The sequence below is a fragment of the Enhydra lutris genome, unplaced genomic scaffold (genome assembly GCF_002288905.1).
Source record: "Enhydra lutris kenyoni isolate GAN:26980312 unplaced genomic scaffold, ASM228890v2 scaffoldscaffold31, whole genome shotgun sequence".
Classification (NCBI taxonomy): domain Eukaryota; kingdom Metazoa; phylum Chordata; class Mammalia; order Carnivora; family Mustelidae; genus Enhydra; species Enhydra lutris.
Window position 1 is genome coordinate 4,536,860 of NW_019154115.1, and position 22,431 is coordinate 4,559,290.

A 22,431-nucleotide genomic window follows, 5' to 3' on the forward strand; every position below is an offset into this window, starting at 1 on the left:
CTTGTCATTTTATATTAAGTAGGAACAGTGAATAAGGCACGTAATAATACAGGTGACTTGGGCCACCAATATATTTTTTTTTTTAACTATAAAAATAAACATAAGTAACTAATGGAATAACAAAATAAAAGTTTATTTTATTAGAATTAGGAATGTTCTTTCCCTCTGGGCAACCTGAACAGTCCAGTTACAATGAAAATCTAAGAACAGTTATTTCCACAGCACAGGGTGCTCTATGCACAAAATTACAGGGTTAGGAGCATTTAATCAATTTACCGATCTGATTGTCTCACCAACCCGCCCCCTCCCATCCCCCAAGTGCTCTATACCGGGATTTGTAGCTAAAAGATTTTGTTACATCAAGTCCTTTTCTCTCTTGTACTAAATTTCAGTTCCTAATCATGGCTGAACCACATTTTACACTGCAGATTCAACCATTTCAAATCAAGTCAGTCAGTCTTGGATCTGTTATATATGTGTGTATGTATACACATGTGTATTTAATATATTTATTTAAACACACATAAAACACATACAATCTGGGTCGCAGCAAATTACACAATTTAGAGTTTGATGATATTATATGCTACTCAATTTTACCACTGTGTGTATCCTGAGCTTTGGATCAAAATTTTATTGAAAATCATTTAAAGTCCATCTACTGCTCAATGAATTGTTCAAATGAAGCATGCACTTTCAAGACAAGGTAACTGCCCTCAAGAAGACAAGGAGACCCTGGTGCTTACCGTGAATAGAGCCCTCTGACAGAAAGACTTAGGTAGGTGAAATAGGGAAGCTGTCATACAATATGGCTTGCCTATCCCAGCTGGCATCACTGAAGCTACTAACAATGAAAGCAATAAACTCAGGGAATTCTGTCAAATATGGAGATAGCTGTTAAAAGCTTGAAAGTTCAGAAAAGGCCAGTTCACCTTGATCCATACATATTAGGGAATGCACCTTAGGTAATATGCCAACACTGAAACTAAAAAGCATCTCTAAAAAGCACTCTTCCTCCATGGGTGGGGCTGATATTATGAAGTATACACACTGTTTTGGATACTTGTTGCAAGGCGAGCATGTAGAGAGGATTTATGACACTGAAACCTAGATACTGCAGTTAATAAGATTTTTAAAAAACACCACACATACACAAAACATTTTAAGGGAGCCACATATATCTAGATAGCAACTCTGGCTGCTTTTCAAAGTTACCAGGGAAAGGAACTCGTTCAAGCTTTCTGTTGAAAAAAAAAAAAAAAAAGTCTCCTTAGTTTTGATAAATGTCTTTTAAGATTGATGCAGTCATTTAAAATAAAGTCAAATGAATGATGGGGGAGAGGAGAGAAGAGACTATGGAAGAAGCAGACACTGAGTTCAGATTTGCACCTGAGGTGGCAAGGGAGGAGAGGATAAAAGGTATGGGTGAAGTTGATCCTAAAGCGACAAGTGGTTTAAGGAAGCAGCATAATATACTCAGCAAACATTCACTGATTTTTGATGGGAAAAGAACAATTGCAAGTACATCTCATGTAACAACCTTTTTCTAAAAGGAAAAGTAGGGTTGATTCAGCAAAGCCTAACTTAGGCAAAAGGCCAGAGGAAAGTGAACCTACTTCCCAATGGAGTAATAAGATGTACAGTGCAAGAGCAGACAAAGCTGCCTCACAAATGGTAAACACTCCCTAGGCGCAAGTCATTTAGAGGAAGACAAAGAGGTCATGAAAACTGGTATTTAATATTAAGACCTCTTGATCTAGTTGCCTAGTTCACTCTGCACTCCTGTATAAAACTGACAGATTTAGGGATGCTGACCTGTTGAAAAATACCACAGCCAGAATGGCCTAAACAGGTATACAGTTAATAAAACCACCACCATCCTTTACTTTTAACATAGCTCTTAGTAGAAATTTCATAAAAATGGACATCACAGCTAAAATGCATTATTAATTCTATCTGCTGACAATAGAAAAGAAGCAAACTCAGTGATTTCTATTTAAATGTACTAGATGGGTATATTATGTTCTAGGGGTGTTTGCCTTCAAACTGAACCCACAGCAACACACACAAGCAATTTCAGTATCTGCCATTTTAAATTCACAATCTGAAACTAAGTGAATGGCTATTTATTTATATTTATATTTAAAGCAAAAACATTCTATTTGACACCCTAATGTAAAGAAGGGGTGAGAGAAGAGCCATAACTAAAATCTTAAAAGGCTCAAAAGCAGCAATTAAGGAAGAAAAAAAAAAAAGGAAAAAAGTGAAATGTTTCCTCTGGATGTGATAGGGAGCATAGGAAGCCTTCAGCTGTGAGCATGACACAGGCACACAAAGGCTTATTAGGTAGATGAATGAGGCCATGGAGCGGGGAGGAGGTTGGGGACTGGGTCATTCTTAACGACAGCAAAAAGCTCCCTGTTGTAGCCTTTATTCAGGCCATGGCATTAAGTCAGAGCTTGACCTCCCTGTCCCTGATCAAGAGCTGGAATTCAAGGCATGAGGCCCATGGCCAGCAACGGACATATTAGAACAAGAAAGGGCAAAGTAATCTCAGGAAAGGAAAATCAAAGAGCTCTAGTTAGGTCTTCCAGAGGTGCTAAACCAACACACCTTTATCCCAACCCTCAACCCTGGAAAGATAAAGCAAACTGAAAGAAAATGCACAGCAAATAGACATAATCTTGAAGATTTTTAAAGAATAAATATTTTTTTGTAATTAAACATTATGCAAACACGTGCCACGCTTGCTTTGTCCATGCATATGCGCTATATACAATTTTGAAAAATACTGTGTTGTCTTCTTGTTTTAAAAGTCATATACAAAGTTTTTTTGTTTTTTTGTTTAATTCCGCTTGCTGCCTACCCCCGTCCCAGCCCCAAGAATTTTCTTTACAAGGAACTAATTCACTAATTCACTCGTGACCTTGGGGTATGAGAGAAAGAGAGTCAGTCTGTGTGTGTAGGTATATCTGTATGTGTAGGGAGGAAGGGGAGGAGGGCCTTTACCAAAGTACAACAAAATGGCTGGTTTGGACATGAAAAGCAGTGTCAAGGAGCTGTTTTAAATTTTAACTGTACTATACTCAGGAAAAAGAAAAAAGAAAAAAAGGAGTCAGCTTTGAGAATGAAGCTACGTTACAAGTTAAAGTTGGAGGGCTTTTAGTGTGTCTGTCACACTTTTTTTGGCGGCCTAGAATACTGTTGTACAATGGTTTATCTACCTTTTTTTTTTATTACAATATAATTTACTTAAACTTTCCGTTAACAAAACAGAATTCTGGTACTACAGACCAGAGGTGTCAGAACAGGCTTAGTGCCTCCTTGTTTGTGTTTGTTTTGTTTTGTTTTAATTGCATGAGCACTCTAGATGGTAAAGTTTTCAGAGTTCATTTTATGCAGGGCCATTCTCAGTCCTCAATGTACTCCCACAGATCTTTTTCATAGCCTTCATGCACATGCTGTAACAAAACCCTTCGTCGACTCTCACAGTATCTGCAATCAAAGAAGAAGAAAAAAAACACTTGTCAGCCTCCAATAATAAAAAAGAGGCATTAACTTAGTTTTTAAAGGCACTCCTACAGTTTAACCAGACTTGGAACAAGCACTTGTTTTTTTTTAATAGGCGCATTTTCAGGTCTAGATGTACACAACAAACTGTTTTCCAATTTTAAAAAGGTATTCTTCAAAAGCTCTGATTCCCGGTTTTGAGAATTAATTTAAGAGTAATAAAATGTTAGAAATTCCTTAGACCCTTAGAAAGCATTTGATTCAATTCTGTCATTCTACAGATAAGTAATAGTTTCAGAAAGAAGTATAGGTTTACTGATTAACTGCTATAAAATCTGTGCTGTGAAAGTGACTATTAACACAATGTAACAGCTATAAGTTGACTAAGGGAAGTGAAAATATTACTTGGGACTGAATCTCCAAGTCTTTCGAATGCCCAAAGGTTTCTACTACTATGAAAAAGATATTAGTATCTGTCAGGAAACAACTTCGGCGGAAGTAGCTCCATATTGAGAAAGCAAATATTTTGCAACTTTATTAGCTTAAGAGGCAGCTTTGGAAGTATCTTCTAACCCTAAGACAAAGTAATCCTCTCCTTAGGAAAAACAAAGCTAAGAAAAACTCTAAAAGAGCTTGGTTAGCTCACCTGTCGATAGCCATGATTCCCAGAATCCCCAGACTAGACAGAGCCAACATCCTAGTCTCACCCTTCCTCCTAATAACCATTTGCCCCTTCTTAGGTTCTTTCTTCCTCATAATGTGGCAACTAAGTGGAGAAAGCTGAATGGAAGAAGCAGAACTAGCCAGTGGAATAAATACTTGACTAGCACTACTATCTGCAATTTGTTGCCTGAAAGACAGAAGCAATCTTTGGGAAACATGGCAGCAACACAGTTACTGAATATGCTAAATCCAAGTTCCACTATCATCTAACTTGGTCACTAACGCACAGGGCCAGGAACTTCCACTCAACAACTGGTGAAGAAATCCCACCTGTACTTATCTTGTACTTTTTGCTTTATATCCTGCAGAGAATCTTGGGAAATATCTCGTTCGAGGTAGCCCGAAAGCACCTCTGTGGCGTTTTCTAGATCTGCTTGGTTATTCTGCAAGAGAGGAGGAAGAATACATAGTAAAGTAGGGCTTAGATGAAAGCTAAAAGATATACCATCCTGGCTGCTGCTTTGCCTACAGACTATTCTCAACACTGACTTTTCACAGGTGGTTTCTGCACTTGTAAACTCTTTGTAACTTTGACCTCTAACAACCTGTTCTCTTTTTTTCCAGGATAATTTTTTATATTTTTAGAAAGATATACCCATTACCACTGGAAGAATATCAAGAAAAAGTCCTGAAAAGGATTAGGAAAAGTCTTTCGGAATATTCCAGCTCTGCAAACTGCTATCTGCTGAAACTCAAAAGAGGGGAAACTTGAGGGAAAAATATAAACCCATTCCTGGTTACAGCTGGCTGCACCTAGAACAATCCATGGAAGATTAAAATTGTTACCCTTTACTACTATGGCTAGTTCTGTGCATTTACCCATTTAAATCCCATCTGCTGGTCAGGGTTATTGTCTAGTCACCTATGAGTATCAATGTTTTATGCATCAATTTTTAACATGCAGTTTATGTTAGTTTCAGGTGTACAATATAGTGATTCAACAATTCTTTACATAATGCTCATCACGAGAAGTATAGTCACCATCTGTCACCAAAAAATGTCAATACCATCTTACTGACTATATTTCCCATCCTATACTTTTTCTTTTTCTTTTTTTTAAAGATTTTATTTATTTATTTGACAGAGAGAGAGATCACAAGTAGGCAGAGAGGCAGGCAGAGAGAGGAGGGGAGAAGCAGGCTCCCCGCTGAGCAGAGAGCCCGATGTGGGGCTCGATCCCAGGACCCTGAGATCATGACCTGAGCCGAAGGCAGAGGCTTAACCCACTGAGCCACCCAGGCGCCCCCCATCCTATACTTTTTCATCTCTTGATTAATTATTTTGTGAGTGGAGTCTATACTTCTTAATCACCATCACCTACCTATTTCACCCATCCATCCAACCACCTCTCCTCAGGTAACCACAGGTTTGGTCTCTGTATTTAAAAGTGGGTTTTTTTGTTTGTTTGATCATTTGTTTTATTTCTTAAATTCCGTATGAGTGAAATCAATTTACTGAGAATTATACTCCCTAGGTCCATCCATGTTGCAGCAAATGGCAAGATCACATTCTTTTTTACTATACAATATTATTTTTTTTTAAAAGATTTATCTATGTGAGAGAGAGCAGGCCAGCACGGGTAGCAACAGAGGGAGTGAGAATCAGGCTCCCCACTGAGCAGCGAGCCCAATGCAGGGTTCGATCCCAGAACCCTGGGATCATGATCTGAGCCAAAGTCACATGCTAAACCAACTGAGCCACCCAGGTGCCCCTTTGCATCAATTTTTAAATGAGCGTCTCTAGTTGAAAAACCTTTACTCCTAAAATCCCGTTAGTAGTCACTACTTTTCCACCAAAGGTGACCACCATATTAACTTCTAATACCAGATATTAGTTTTGCCTGAATAAAGACTTTTACTGAGAACTTATCATTTGCCAGGTGCTATATAAGCAATATATGTGTATTGTCTCACTTAAACCTTGTTAACATCCTTGAGAAGTATTTATTTCCATTTTAAAGTGAGATTTAGATAACATTAAGTAATTTGCTCCAAGTCAACAGAGAGAGAAAGTGCTGAAGTCCAGTTTTAAATTCAGGGCTGACTCCAGAGCCTGCACACTTAATCACTAGCTGGTTAAACCACGTCAATTTGAATGCAGTTTAGGACAAGAAATCTAAATTCTGAGCAAACAGCAATCTTTAAAACTCATATATATCTTATCTATGAAAGACCAAGTAGTCCTATGACACAGGAATTTTTTTCCCCCCACTCAGTAACTATTCCTACCTCAAAGATAATGGACTGGTTATTCTTTTTGAGGTAGAAAGCGAAGACATAAGTGTACATGAGTGTGGCACGACACTGGCAGAGGACATCAACTGCTTTCTTCAGGAATTGCACCTCAATCCAGGACATGTTGTGCTGTTGCATCTCCTCCATTTTCTGCTTCACCTGAGCATAGAGTTTGTGCTCAAAGCGTAGACTCTGCATGTGGTTCATATAGCGATTACAGTAGAACAGGTACCTCTGCAGGGCTGCCCTAGATCGCTGTCCCATTAAGAAAAATTACGGACATGTAATTATAACAAATATATCAAATACACACAAAAGCTGATATATTTACAGGTGAAACAATACAGGAATTTAGGGTAAAAACGGGAATAAACATATCTCTTGCCACCTTTTGTTATTTAATACTTCTATGAATATCCTACACCTGTTATTTCCCAATATGGCAGCCACTGGCCACCTGTGGCTATTTAAACTAAAATAAAAAATTCAGTTTCCCAGTGCTCAATAGCCACTTGTGGTCAGTGGCCATAAAGAACATCTCCATCATAGAAAGTTCTACAGGATAGCACTGTTCTGCAGTATGCAATAAGCAAACAAGTTAAGAAGCAGCAATATTTTAAAGTAGAAAACAACAGAGAGGCAGCCAGACATCATCTAACTCCTCATATAATATCAAAGTTAAGTCTACAGTATCAACAGATAGGTGTCCCTCTCACTCCCCAACTGAGTTTGAATTTGAGTATCTAGAATTAGCCACCGGTTTCAGGAAATACAGGGATAAAAGAACCTACTAAATGATACCAGGGAGTTATAATCAGCAAAATCCAGAATGTGAAAAATTTAAAGGAATGACTTAATCTCCTCAACAAATTAATAGCAACATGGAGGGGGTAAAAAGGGGAACAGTAGACCTACAGATTAGAGAATACTCAAAAGATATCAATCAAATCCAATTTGTAGGCCTGCGTAGATCCTGATTTGAACCCAACTATAAAAGAAAATTTATGAGATAAATGGAGACACTTGAACATTGGATAGTTAATGATATTAACAAAGTATTGCTTTAAGAACATATATACATAAAGGTAAAAATGGTATTGCAGTTATAGTAAAAGTCATAGTAAAAGAGTAAGGAAAATATACTTTAAAAGTATATTTAATGATACATGAAGTATTACCAAAGAAACAATATGATATCTGGTCTAGATTTGTTTCATATTATTTATCAGACTGCAAAAAGAATTCACCGTGGTCTCTCACAGCATACTGTAAGTCTCTAGAGACAGACTTTTTAAAAAAGTAGTATTATTAAAAAAAAAAAAAAAGCAAAGTAATATTGTTATCTCTACTGCCTAATATGCAGAAATTAATAAATATTTGTTAAATGCAACCACTATGAAAGGGTTTCTTACCACACATATTTATTTCCCCTTTTTTTTTTTTTTTTAAGATTTTATTTATTTGAGAGAGAGAGGGAGAAAGAGAGAGTATGAGCAGAGTAGGGGAAAGAGGGAGAAGTAGACTTCCTGCTGAACCAGAAGCTTGATGTGGGACTCGATCCCAGGACTATGGGGTCATGACCTGAGAAGGCAGATGCTTAAGCAACTGAGCCACCCAAATGCCCCTATGTATTTCTTTTTACTGTCATTTCCTTTTCCTCTCCTTAATCCTCAGAGACTACAAATAGCACAGAGCTACCAGGCCCTATGATTGGGTTCCTATTTAGAAATACTATGAACCACATAATTAGCCAATCACATGATCCAGTATCATGCAACACTGAAACATCTAAAAAAACCTATTATTACTACTCACGAATCAGAGAGATAGCAAATCAATGCTTATACACTGGAAAATTGCAATATTAATGTTATTAAATATGTGTTAATTGAAAAATTAATGCCAATTATGTCTAAAATCTAATATGTAGAAAATAATCAGCTTGGCATTTTATCTCCCCCCAAAGCATTAATATTCTCAAACCTGTCAAATTTCCAAGATTAAATGGAAAAAACCAAACTACCAAATTAAAATATATGATGTTAGTGGACTTGATTTAGTAATTGATTTAATGATTCAGTAATCCTACAAGCTTCTCACTAAAATACCTCTAAAATTCAACATGAACCAATTCCACCACTGCAAATAAGACCAACTTTTAAATCAAATGCCAGAACCTGGATTGAGAAATGCACTGAGTGATGACCTGAAAATACTTTGGAAGAAAACCCAAAAGAACAAACCTGACCGCTTAGAGCTTAGAACAGAGATGAGCAAACTTTGGCCTGTGAGCCAAAATCCAGCTGCTGCCTGGTTTTGTAAATAAAGTTAACTTGAAACTTTGTTCAACTTCCGTCCATAACTCTTGTCATGCCTACTCATCTGAGTCTATGGCTGATTTAGCATTTCAAGATCAGAGGCAGAGTTGAATTGTTGTAAAGAGACCGTATAGTCTGTAAAGCTAAAAATATTTACCACTGGCCCTTTACAGAAAAATATACTGACTCTCCTGGTCTAGAAAATAAAATCCAAATATCCACCACGAACAGCACCATGGCACATATGTTAAGTCAACAACTTTCTACAAAACAGGTACACACCTTTCCAAAGTACTCAACTGTCCATCTCCGTTCTTTCTGGACTGTGTATCAACCTTCTTGTACTTTTTAAGGCTACAACTCCCAGTGAATACTATTCCAGATTACCAGAGTAGGGAAAGTGAGGAAAGAGGCCTGATGAGCATGAAATGGTGTGCTCCATTCTGGCAGGAACAGCTTCCACTAAATAAGTAAATAAAGCCACTCATATAATCTTTCTCTGTACACCCACAGGATCAGAAGATTCTAGTTTAGTCCAAAAGATGCAAAACAGAAAAATAATGTGCCTCTAGAATCTACATGTTAGAAACTGGTTTAGAAGCTATACACAATATAATCCACCCTCCCTGTAGATCTCAGAAAGAGAGTCTACCAGCACCCAAATCAGACCAAGGATAACTCATATACTTTCTCTCCTGGTGAATACCGTATCTGGCTAGATCTAGCAAGATTACACTTCATTCAGAAGGAAAAACTAAAAGCCTACACCACAGTAATTAAGAAAAATATAATGCAGCTTAAGAAAAAAAGAACATTTTTCTGTAGACTATTCTCTATAGGATAACTATTATCAGAATTAGAATAAACTTTAGAGAAATGTATGGTTTCTTCAACAGGATTTAACACAATCGTGACTGCTTAAAACAGGAGCAAGCCATAAGGGAGAAAGGCTAAGATTAAATCAAACAAACAACAATAGAAAGAAATGCAATGACAAACTGAGCTAAATAAAAAAAATACAAAAGTAGAATCAAGTCCAAATGGGAAGCTGGAAAAGCATGACTCTCGTATAGAACTTTTATTTTTTTTAAAAAAGATTTTATTTATTTATTTGACAGACAGAGATCACAAGTAGGCAGAGAGGAAGGCAGAGAGAGAAGGGGAAGCAGGCTCCCTGCTGAGCAGAGAGCCCGATGTGGGGCTCGATCCCAGAACCCTGGGATCATGACCTAGGCCGAAGGCAGAGGCTTTAACCCACTGAGCCACCCAGGCGCCCCTCATATAGAACTTTTATATTAAAACTACATAGCATGATGCATCTCAAATTGGGAGTTTAAGCATACTCAATGGGAGTGGAGTAGGGGAGACAAATGATCTGGTCTAAACAAACCATGGGATTTAGAAGTATTTTAAAATCTGATGACAACCTGAAGAAAACACAAACACTCTGGGATCATTTCAATAAATTTATAATTAAGAACCCAAGTTTTATTTCAGGTCTTACATTTGTGAAATGGCTAAAACTGGCATTAAGCAACATTAACTTTTTTTTTTTTTTAAAGATTTATTTATTTAACAGAGAGAGAGAGAGATCACAAGTAGGCAGAGTAGCAGGTGGGGTGGGGGGCGAGGGGAAGCAGGCTCCCTGCTGAGCAGAGAGCCCGATGTGGGGCTCGATCCCAGGACCCTGAGATCATGACCCAAGCCGAAGGCAGAGGATTAACCCACTGAGCCACCCAGGTGCCCCAGAAATATTAACTTTAACTGCACTAACCTAATAAGGAAAACAAGTGACAGAGAATACATCAATGATAAATTCTGATCAAACCAAATCAGATGCACTATAGCAATAAAGATTTGCAGTAACTGAGATCTAGAAAGTTGGTGGGAAAACAAGTTGCCACATGGCACTTAGTAGCATAGTAACATTCAATTTAAAAAAACTTGGGCCAGGATGCCTGGGTGGCTCAGTCCGTTAAGCATCTGCCTTCCACTCAGGTCATGATCCCAGGGTCCTGGGATCGAATCCCACATGAAGCTCCCTGCTCAGTGGGGAGGCTGCTTCTCCTTCTACCTGCCGCTCCCCCTGTTTGTGCTCTCTCTCTGAGACAAATAAAATAAGTAAAATCTTAAAAGAAAAATAAAACAAAAATCTTGGGCCATCCAACAGTTTATCAATAGTAACTTAATTTCAACAATTTACTTGTCAAATTAATTTTAACTTGAGTCTCATAGGTTTTGTAGTTTTCTTGGTTTGGTTCTATAGTTGTATAAGAGCATTAAGAGTTTACAGCTGGTTTTATGTTGAAACATTAAAGTAATATCATAATGAATATAACTTAAATTAACATTGGAATTTGTGGGCATTTTTTTCCCACAGATGGGGCAACTTGGTGGCTCAGGTCATGATCCCAGGGTCCTGGGATCAAGCCCCGCATCAGGCTTTCTGCTCCTCGGGGAGCCTGCTTCCTCCTCTCTCTCTCTGCCTGCCTCTTTGCCTACTTGTGATCTCTCTCTGTCAAATAAATAAATAAAATCTTAAAAAAAAAAAAGGAGCACAGATATTTTTGAGAATCTGTGAAACACCACTCATCATTTTGTCTAGCTTTTTAAAAAAGTGAGACACAGAACTCTCACTTCTAACAATATGATAGATGAGACTATATATATTCTTTTGTACTTATGGTAGTTTTAATTAGAAAGAAATTTTAAAAGAACATTTAATTTTTTTTTTAAAGATTTTATTTATTTATTTATTTGAGAGAGAGAGACAGCGAGAGAGGGAACACAAGCAGGGGTAGTGGGAGAGGGAGAAGCAGGCTTCCTTCTGAGCAGGGAGCTCAATGTGCGATTTGATCCCAGGACTCTGGGATCATAACCTGAGCCAAAGGCAGATGTTTAACAAGTGACCCACCCAGGCACCCCAAGGAACATTTAAAAAGTCAAAAAATAAGCAACAGATGTTTTGAATGACATCCTAGTAAGGAAAACCATTTGAAAAGAATATTTTTGGGACAACTAGGGAATTTCAATATGGAATAGATGAATGTAAGGAATAACTAAATTCCAAGATTCTGCAATTAGGACAGAATTACCAGGCTGAAAGGAACTCAAAGTGCTGAGGAGGGTAATTCACACCTAGTGTTTAAATCCTTCTACAACAGTGAGTTATATCCCTAACCAGTAATAAGGAACTCTCCCTTCCTGAGGTAGTCCATTCTAAATCAGATCATCTATAATCCTTACCACTTGTTGATGAATAATGAGGTTTAAAAAAAAAAAAAAAGTAAGAATGCATATAAACAGCAGCAAAACTATTTAAGAAGTACTGTTCTCTAGACTCCTTGCTGGGGTGAGAAAATCTTGTCATCAAAACTACTAAAATCCAGAACTGTGCTACATGACTAGATTAATTAAAAGAAAGCAAGCAAACCTATCAACAGGAGTGCTACTGATAGACATCTTGGGTAAGATTCCTTTTCTAAACACACACAGATACCCAGTATTTACTGGAGTGCCTTTCCATAACTCTTTCAGAATTGAAAACTTATGCTGAATTGTCCCCTAATAAACACTGAAGCGCATTCTTGTTCAACTATTGCCTGAAAATAAAGGTACTTACCTCCTGTGCATCTCTTGCTGCCTTTGCGTCATCCTCATTATAGCGGTTACAGTTGTACCTTAAAGTAAATTAAGAGGATTCTGTAAGGCCAAAAATCAATGAAAAAGGAACAAACCACAGAATTTTAGCCTGGATTCAGAAATATCTAGAAGCAATATTCTTTATACAGGCAAACTGAGGTATTTAAAATGCCCAGGGTTCTACCATTATAACAGAATTACAAGACTGAAAGGAATTCAAAGTGTTAGATTCCCCACCTACTGAAGTAGTTCATTCCAAATCAGCTCACTTGTAATCATTAGAAAACACTGTCATTCTAGAACTTCCATTCCTGACTGCAGTTTGAGCCTTTTTTGCTTTTTAAAGATTTTATTTATTAATTTGAGGGAGAGAGAGAGAGAGAGAGAGAGAGAGAGAGAAAACGAGTGGTGGGGAGCGGTAGAGGGAGAGACAGAGAAGCAGATTCCCTGCTGAGCAGGAAGCCTGCCACAGGGCTCAATCCCAAGACCCTGAGATCACGACCTGAGCTGAAGGCAGACGCTTAAATGACAGAGCCACTCAGATGCCCCTGCAGTTTGAACTTCTAACTCAGTTTTTGAAGAAAGAGGTCTTATTTCCTACGCTTTCTGTTATTTATGTCAAATATTTCCAATTTTTCCAGTTACCTTCTTATCTTTATAAACCAAAGAGAACCTACAGTTGATGGACTACTCTGTAATAGTTCCTATGCTATATGCTTTACATGCTATTACAGTTTACAAGAGTCACTGAGAACTGAATGACACACAAAATGAGAAGCAGGGGAAACGTGCCCACAAGTCAGCTCAGAGTGGAGATGAACAAGACTGGCAATTCCCTTGTTCTGATTAACTCTACCTCTGCTTTTCTGGGAGTCTACATTATGGGAGCAGCTGATACTTGAGTGCTTACTACGTATCACCCATTTACTACTAAAGCCTCTAAATGTGCTATCACATTCAATTCCCTGAACCACCTTATGAAATGCGCATTATTATCCTCCTTATCCTCATTAAGCAAAGAATTAAGTTTTGAGAAAATAAGTAACATACTTAAGGTCATATAACTAGGGATTCAGAGCTAAGCATTAAACATTGCCTGTCTCCCAACTGAGGGTCACCCCTTATTATGGACTATATATATTGTTCACATGCTGTACTCATGTCTTCAGAATGTTTTTACCAGTAATCGTTTTAGATCCAAAAGAAGAATTTTGAATTTAATTTAAATCTTGTTAAATAGGACTCACTGTTTCAGCTTATCAAGTTTTCCAGGATTTTAACGGTCTATATTATATTTAATATCCTTCTATGATGTTACCCCAAAATGTATGGAAGATTCTCTAATTTGTGCAAGAAAGTCATCAGTAAAACTAATCAGAAAAGCAGTACACAGTTACATGAATAAAAAAGATAAGGACAAAACCTTTCAGCAAACCTTGGTAGTATTTCATTAGGAAGACTCAAATCCACTACCTATAACTCCAAGAAATAGACATTCAATTAATCCCAAATATCCCTGTGTGTATTCATAGCCTAGGCCACAAACTTCTCAGCTCAGACTGAAACACCTGCTGAGGTCTACAAAACATTCCCTAATCCATCACCCTAATAGTACCATTTGATTCAGGGATTTGACCTAAGAGTAAAGTTATGTGGTTCATATGTAGTTTGTGGAACCAATCACAAATTTTGGAAATTTGGGATTCCATTTTGTCTGCTTTCAGTTTTTGGTAGCTTTCTGCTTAACTACTCAGTAAAATAACCAACAACGGCTTACTGATCTCATCTTTCAGTTTTTAAAGTAACCTAGACCACAATTCACTAGAGTCGGGAGATTTATTAATTTCCCTCCAGCTTGGGTTATAATCTTCTCTTACCAAAAATTACTTTACTCAATTCAGCCCAAAGATTGGCTCTTCTTGCCTTCTAGTGGTCAACTATTAATACCTGTACTTCCTACCTAATATATCCTTAAAAACTCTCCTTTGGTATTTCTAAGATATTTATAAGCTTCAACTCACTCTGGACTTTAACACAGCCAAAATTATTAAGGAACTGAAGGCCAGGAAAGCAAGGAGAATTCATCTATACTTCTAATTCAGATGATGGATAGTGCTACTCAGAATGCTATTTTGAGGATTCTGAGGCATTTTCAGATTTAAATAAGGAACCATAGCATGATTCATTTTGCAGTGTTAGCTATGAGTAAAGGCAAGACACAGGAAACATAACTGACAACCCTAGTCTGGGTCGTTCTTCATTCTCCTGTATCCATCATTTGTTTTGTTTTTGTTCAGTTTTCTTTCCTTTTCTTTTTAAAGATTTTATTTATTCATTCGACAGAGAGAGCACAAGCAGAGGGAGCAGGTAAGGGAGGAGCAGTCTTCCTATTGAGCAGCAAGCCCAACGTGGGGCTCAATCCCAGGACACTGGATCATGACCTGAGCAGAAGGCAGACACTTAACTGACTGAGCCACCCAGGTGCCCCTTTGCTCATTTTCAATACAACTTCTTTAAAATTTGAGTTATGTTCAGAGATTTCCTTACATACAAACAAATATATCTTTGGGACGCGTGGGTGGCTCAGTTGGTCGACCATCTACCTTTGGCTCAAGTCATGATCTCAGTGTCCTGGGATCGAGTACCACCATTGGGTTCCTTGCTCAGCGAGGAGCTTGCTTCTGTCTCTGTGTGCCCCTTCCCCTGCTTGTGCTCTCTCTCTCTGATAAATAAATTAAAAATGTATCTTTAACAAGAATTTGTATCTTTTAGTAACTCTTCTTCTCCATTCATTATGCTTATTGGTTTAAATATACTAGAGTGAATTTAGTTTCTGGGAATAGTCTAATTCCCCAGCTTGCTTCTTAAAAATCTAAAGTACCTGTCTGCCAGGCTAACAACCCCCAATACTCTTCTCCTTGGCTTTGAAAGTGGCAAAATCACTTTCTTTACTCCACACAACCAATCAGTTTTACCTAATTCAGAATTAATTTCAGGCAAGTAATCCCTCTCACTATTCCTCTAATGAAACTAATAAAAGTTCCAATGAAACTAAAAGAAAAGACTTGCCATTGTCTTAAGGCGAGAGCCTCCTTCTGACCTGCCCCTGCAATTTCCCCCTCGCATTTCACTCTCTACAAAGCAGCCACAATTCTGAGGTAATGTATGTAAAGCACATAATATAGAGCTGTCTCACCTAAATTACAGATCTAATCAGGTAACTCCCCACTTAAAATCCTTCTGATAATGTCCAAACTACTTTAATTTACTATTTAATTTACTATTTACTATTTAGGCCGGTCTACGTTCTAACTCTTTTCCTATGCCCCACAACTTAGGAGGGGCCACAAACCAAAGTGCCAATAGGCAGGTAACACAAATTAGTGAGATGGGTCATTTGTGTATTATAACACTCAGAAATACTTTCGTTTTTACCAGGAGATGTGCTGGCTCCCTTTTTTCAAAACTCAAGACATCACGAACCTAACTTGCATTTTCCCAAACTGCTAGGAAATATGTACAGAACGGAGATATATTATCTCTACTAAAAATGATGCCATCTTCTAAATATAGTGCCATCATGATACATGCAACTGCCTTTAAGATTCAGTCTTGGGAAATAAATCAAACTAGAAAGTAAAGACCTCATGTAAGGGGATACTAATCAATTTCAGGCGAATGTTGCCAAGCAGGAATGCAGGTTTCTTCCTGTTTCAAAGAAAGGCCAAAAGTCTGGATTGCACTGGGCAATATTCCAATTTTTCAAGTTTGGGGCACATTTCTGTCTAATGGCACACAAGGGTAAATAAAACACAACTGCAGATTGGGTCTTGCCAATAATCTCTTAGATTTCAACTACTGCCTAGACAGACATATTAGATAATGCAATTCTTCTCTAAATAAGCCATGCACTTTCACATCATTCTACCGTTGTTCATGAGGCTCCTTTTTGCCCTAAACATTTTTCCTGCCACCTTCAACTAACGAACTCTTAATCCCTCTTAAAATTCTTCTTAAATGTTACCTGCTCTGTGAAATATGCCTAATTTATCCCTCTCTCTGGACATCGTGCATATACTTTCAACAATGATCACACACTATATTCGTTTATCTAGCTCCCAAGTTAGATGGTGACTTCCATGAAGTAGAAACCTTTTAATACACAGCATATATTACATACTTATGTGAACACTTTCTCCCTTTCATTTCCCCAACCTACCAGGCAGATCCATGTGGTTCCCAAGGGCCAAGACACACCCAGCAAAACTCTGCTTTACAGTTCTGGTTACGACAGACCATGTGATTACAACCGCCATCCTTCTCAATTGTGACGTGGCATTTGGGACATTCCTATGAAGAGAAACTATAAAGTTGGTGTCAATGCTACACTAGGTTGTATTACTACCACAGAAGAGAAGCCAGTTCTAAATTTGGTTTTAATACCAAATTTTTAAATACCACATTTATTGTTTTTTTATTTTTAACTTAAAAAATTTTAATACCACATTAATTGTTATTAATTTTTAAAATAACATTTATTTTTATTTTTAAATGTCACATTTGTTATTAATACACGTAAAGCAGTGTGGAATACAGTTAGTACTACTAGAAATGAGCTATTATCATTATTACTGGCCATTAAGATTTACAATAATTAAAAGATTTGTTTTAGCAGGGTTGGGGACAAAAACATAAAAGTACTTTTAACCATACATGCAGTAATGATAGTTTTACAGGAGATAAAATGTTATTCATGTAAATATTATTAATTATCCAGTGTCATCTAGAAATAATTATTGAGCACTTCCTATATATCACACACTATTCTCGGCATTTTATATAACCTTAACTCATAATCCTTATAGTGATCCTATTTTCATTTGTCAGATGAATAAACCAGGGGAGAAACAAATAATAATAACACCAGTCTGAGATCACACAGGTATAGCAAATGGTAGAGTCAGCATTCAAGCCCAAGCAACCTGGCCTTAAGAATCAGGTAAGTAGGACTGTAAGACTGGTAAATTCTTTTTGTGGCTACTGAATCTCCCAACTTTCTTCTGTCAAATATGCTTGTTTTATTTATTTTTGTTGTTGATTGCTCTAATTTTTAAGTAAACTCTACCCTCACCATAGGGCTTGAACTCACAACTCCGCGATCAAGAGTCACATGCTCTATTAACTGGGCCAGCCAGGTAACCTCAAATACCCTTGTTTTAAATCTTTCTCACTATGGTCCATTTACAACTGTGCTACAGAGATCATGGCTTTTTCCAAGTCTATGTCGTATTCTTGGTTACTGATGAGTCAAAGTTATTACCCTACAGTAGGTCTATTGTCTTTTTCTTTTGGAAAAATCTAAAAAATCAAACTTATTTGTTTTAATAAAACTATAAATAACATGTAAAGCTAATATTTTTGCTGCATTTGTCTGATGCCTGTAACTCCCACAAGGAGGGAGTACCACCCATTATATTACTTATACAATTCTGCCTTTGTGAGACAGACTACCCTGGCCCATAAACTACAGTCATTTTATTTTATTTTATTTTTTAAAAGATTTTATTTATTTATTTGACAGAGATCAGAAGTAGGCAGAGAGGCTAGCAAAGAGAGGAGGGGGAAGCAGGTTCGCCGCTGAGCAGAGAGCCCAATGCGGGGCTCGATCCTAGGACCCTGAGATCATGACCTGAGCCGAAGGCAGAGGCTTAACTCACTGAGTCACCTAGGCACCCCAACTATAGTCATTTAAAATAGGTAAATTTGGACATTTCTAATCAAATCTTTGAAATCAATTAACATATTTTACATTTTCCCAAAGAAGCAAGTTCCAGGTCTAAAATAATCTGTGTCATTCTGTATTTCTGGGTTATAATTAACCACATAGTATTAAGCTCTCAATATGTTAGGATACCACTGATAATCTGCAAATCTGTTTAAGAGGCAAGTAACAATAAGAAAAGCTTCTGAAACCTCTCAAGAGAAACACTCTTCAGTTTTTCTCAAAACTACCAAGCAGATGACCTTGTTACTAATTGCCATTCTTCCTTAATAATCTACTTTCTAAACAAAGTCAAACATATGCAAGCCTGTACTCCCTATTTTATTTGCTTATTTTAAAGATTTATTTATTTATTTTAGAGAGTGTATGCAGGAGTAGTTGGGGGCGGGGGAGAAGCAGCAGACTGCCCACTTAGCTGGGAGCCTAGGGCAAGGCAGGGCTCTGACCCAGGGCCCTGAGGGTCATGGCCTGAGCCGAAAATGAGAGCCCAATTATTCTGATGCTTAATGAACTAAGCCACCCAGGCACCCTGTACCCCCAGTTTTAAATATCTTGGTGGTTTAGAGTGTTGGGGGATTTCTCTAGATGCAGAAAGAGGGCTATAGTTTCATCAAGCTACCTAGTGAAAACACCACTGCCCTATTCTAAATACTAGTTTTACAGAGCATATTAGAAGATTCTAGGACTTCAAGGAACATGTCTGATGGGAAATCAAATTTCAAGAAAGTATGCCTGACTGGGAAATTTTTTCAACAACAAAAGCTAGCACTTCCTAACAATGCAGAAAAGTTTTAAAATGACATGAGTTATCTTCACCATAATTTTAGAGAGCACAAAAAAACTAATTTCAACCATACATTCCTCAAAGGCTTAGGCATTTGTTTTATGTGACAAGACTATTTCATTACCAAGGCTTTCTGGGAGATACAAATATATTCAGGTTTTAATCTTTTTGGGTACAACAGGGTAATAATGGTATAAAATTGTGTGTTTTGGCCTCCATCGTTTAAACGCTCCTTATTGTCACTGTCCTGTGACTGGGTGATGGAAAGCTCTAATGCTAGTCAGACAACTCACTATTCTTTAAACATCATCTTCACATGTGAAAGGCAATATCAAAAATGAATAGTTCATGAATAAAACTACCATTCACCACCTTAGTCACTTCCAAATAGACAGTATATAAGGTTGAATTAAATAAAGATTGGTTAATTAAACAATTTTCTACTACGAAATTGCTGGGTACACAGTTGGGATTCAAACATATGCTTATTACTTGGTAACAGAAAAGAAGGGCACTCAAGACTACATCCATTTGCAGAACAAAACATCTGTCTAGGGTTAAATAAATGTTCCCAACTGAATCTTAAAACTAGTATCACGAGCAGTAATGTACTTCAAAAGTAAAAATAAAAGAACAAGGGATATCTATGTTATTGCCAAAACTCCAAGTTCTTAAGAATCAAGTCTCTTAAATAGTATTTTAGAAATTTAATATGTTAAAGAAGTCAAACATGTTAATCCTAGTGTAGATACATAATAAAAAGTTACTCAGTTACTCTCGATACTGCTCTAAAGACTGACTCTTTAAGGAGGGGCCTCTAGCTGGCTCAGCGGGTAGAGTGTATAGCTCTTGATCTCAGGGTTGTGAGTTCAGGCTCCATACCCTGGGTATAGAGATGAAAGAAAAGAAAAGAAAGGAAAAGAAAATAGGAAAAGGAAAGTAAAGTGAAGACAAGGAAAGAAAAAAGAAAGGAGGAAACAGTTACACTAATGTGGGGCTCAAACTCACAACACTGAGATCAAGAGTCGCATGCTCTCCCACTGAGCCAGCCAGGCGCCCCAAAGCCTGAAGATTTTTTAAAGGCAGAAATGTAAATTTGCCTAATAAAACCAAGCTAGGTGGAATAAACTCTGTACCTGTATACTACAAGGCAGGTAAAACAATATGAAAAAGCATTATCAAACCCCTGGGTAGTAAAATTGTCGGCTTTTTCTTCTATAGGAAACCAATGTTTTCCTAACAAAAATTTTTTTTTAAAAGATTTTATTTATTTATTTGACAGAGAGATTACAAGTACGCAGAGAGGCAGGCAGAGAGAAGGGCGGAAGCAGGCTCCCTGCTGAGCAGAGAGCCTGATGTGGGGCTCCATCCCAGGACTCTGAGACCATGACCTGAGCCGAAGGCAGAGGCCTTAACCCACTGAGCCACCCAGGTGCTCCTCTAACAAAAACTTCTAAAGAAAAGTACTGTACATATTGCAGTAGTGCTCAATAAAATAAACTTGAACACTTAAAAATCAGTATTCTGGGGAAAAAACAAAACAAAAAACAAACCCAACCAAAACCCCAAGCCCCCCAAACAACCGCAAAACCCCAAATCTTAACTGAAGAAAAGGTAAAACAAAGTCCTTAACTAGGTAAACCTACTTATTTTGCTAATGCACCTAATCTTGTAACCGTTTCACTACCAAGAGTTTACTGAAAAAAAATACCAACCTTTGTGTTGGCTGCAATCCAATTAGAAGTTTCACTATCATCATCACACTTTTTAATCCACTTCTTTAACCACTGTTTGGAAACAACAACTGTTAGGGTACAACAAAAGACTTAAAAAAAGGATAGCAAATTACTTCAACATTAAAATGTAGTCAAGCATAAATGTAAAAGGCAAAGGACAAGATTATCACTGGATTTACTTCTTTTTATATCAAGGCAATCCTCTAGTTCTCATATCCAGTACATATATCAACCAAAGAAGACTTTCTCTGGCTGAAGCCAAGTGGGGAACCTAGAGCCTGATGAGAAGCCCAGCTCCAAGATGTGTCATTCTCCTTCGCTAATTATGAGGCCTGCCCAGGGAGGTGCCTTAACCACTGTTATCCTGATAATCATCAGGAGCGGACTTATTCCTAAGGAATGCTTCATGAATACTTGTGATGATCATCTGAAATAGAAAGGAAAAACACAATCTTCTATCTACAAATTTAATCGAATCCAAAATCGTGGGCCCTGGTTTTCAGTCATCAAGTCTCAGAAGTGTTCTATTAGATTATTTAAAAATGAAAATGCCAGACAAACTCACCTTACATTTAACAGGATCGTGCCAATTTTCTCCACAGTTAAAGCTGTTAAGTAACACAAGAGTTAAAAGAATTAAGTTCTACCTACTGTAAGTAAGTAAACAAACAATTTCACGTTTTATAGTTTCTCAGTGGTTTCATCAGTTTTTAGTGACTGGCAAATACAAGGACATGAGTCAAGTTTGTATTATTCTATAGATTATTCAGAATTTAGTGTTAGAAGAGCATGTATTATGGTATGTTTGTGAAACGAAGAAATGATTATAGGCATGAAGACATGCTCTGATGACGATTATATAAGAAAGGACTCTAAATAACCACCAATCTTTTAAGACAAGAAATTCAGTGTGATCCCATCTGTATTTTTCTGATCATTTTATACATGTATAGTTCCGTGCCGTAAACATTCTTTACTTCAAACCAATTTTCACTAATTTGAACTTAAATTTTGACCAGTGCTTTATCAGCATATATTAAATCTCTTAACACCCCAAATGAAGAATAACAAAGTCTGAATTTGTAGAGTAATTACATAATTTAATGCAAATGCAGTGAGCAATAATTGGGAGGCAAACAGGTCATATCTTTGCATGATCCAAACAAATGAACTTCAACCCTGTAGAGATAAACTGTACCAACCAAGGCATAAAACAAGAGTGTGACTAAATATTTTCTAAGAATATACTAATTGTTAATACCTTGCTATATTCGAGACACATGGTATATACATTTAAGAAAGCATGAATTAAGAATAAATACAAAAAAAAAAAGAATAAATACGAAGGTTGATCAGACAGTCAAGTAAATTCAGGAATGCCAAAAATCCTTTGCAAATGAGAGAAACAAAGTGCTATCAATTTAAGTCAAGTGAAAGATAATTGTTACTTCTGGAAAAAGATGATGGGGAGTTGGATGGAGAAGCGAACAACAGAAGCTTCAAATGAATCTGTCATACTTTATTTCTTAACAAAAACAAAATACTGTGTAAGCTGGGTTAAGAGCTACATACGTATTCACTGCTATTATTCTCTATATTTTGGTATCAACTAAAACTATGTTTTAAGGAGGTGTATAATCAGACTGCACCTCCTGTCTATAGGGTAAACTCTAAAACAGTAATGCGTATTTAATCTTTACCA

The 22,431-nt window shown here is 37.2% G+C and overlaps 1 protein-coding gene across 1 annotated transcript in view; it reads right to left on the bottom strand.

Annotated features, from left to right (window-relative positions):
• Positions 1 to 117: 117 nt before the first annotated feature.
• The window catches only part of LOC111153169 (ariadne RBR E3 ubiquitin protein ligase 1), a 112,287-nt gene continuing 89,973 nt past the window's right edge, over positions 118 to 22,431 (bottom strand). Inside the window, exons 8-14 of the mRNA XM_022511996.1 lie at positions 21,295 to 21,337; positions 20,709 to 20,780; positions 16,647 to 16,777; positions 12,408 to 12,465; positions 6,462 to 6,722; positions 4,504 to 4,616; positions 118 to 3,495 (exon numbers count right to left, since the gene is read on the bottom strand). Coding sequence (XP_022367704.1) covers positions 3,411 to 3,495; positions 4,504 to 4,616; positions 6,462 to 6,722; positions 12,408 to 12,465; positions 16,647 to 16,777; positions 20,709 to 20,780; positions 21,295 to 21,337 — 763 coding nt within the window. The 3' untranslated portion in view covers positions 118 to 3,410. The remainder of the gene's footprint in view (positions 3,496 to 4,503; positions 4,617 to 6,461; positions 6,723 to 12,407; positions 12,466 to 16,646; positions 16,778 to 20,708; positions 20,781 to 21,294; positions 21,338 to 22,431) is intronic.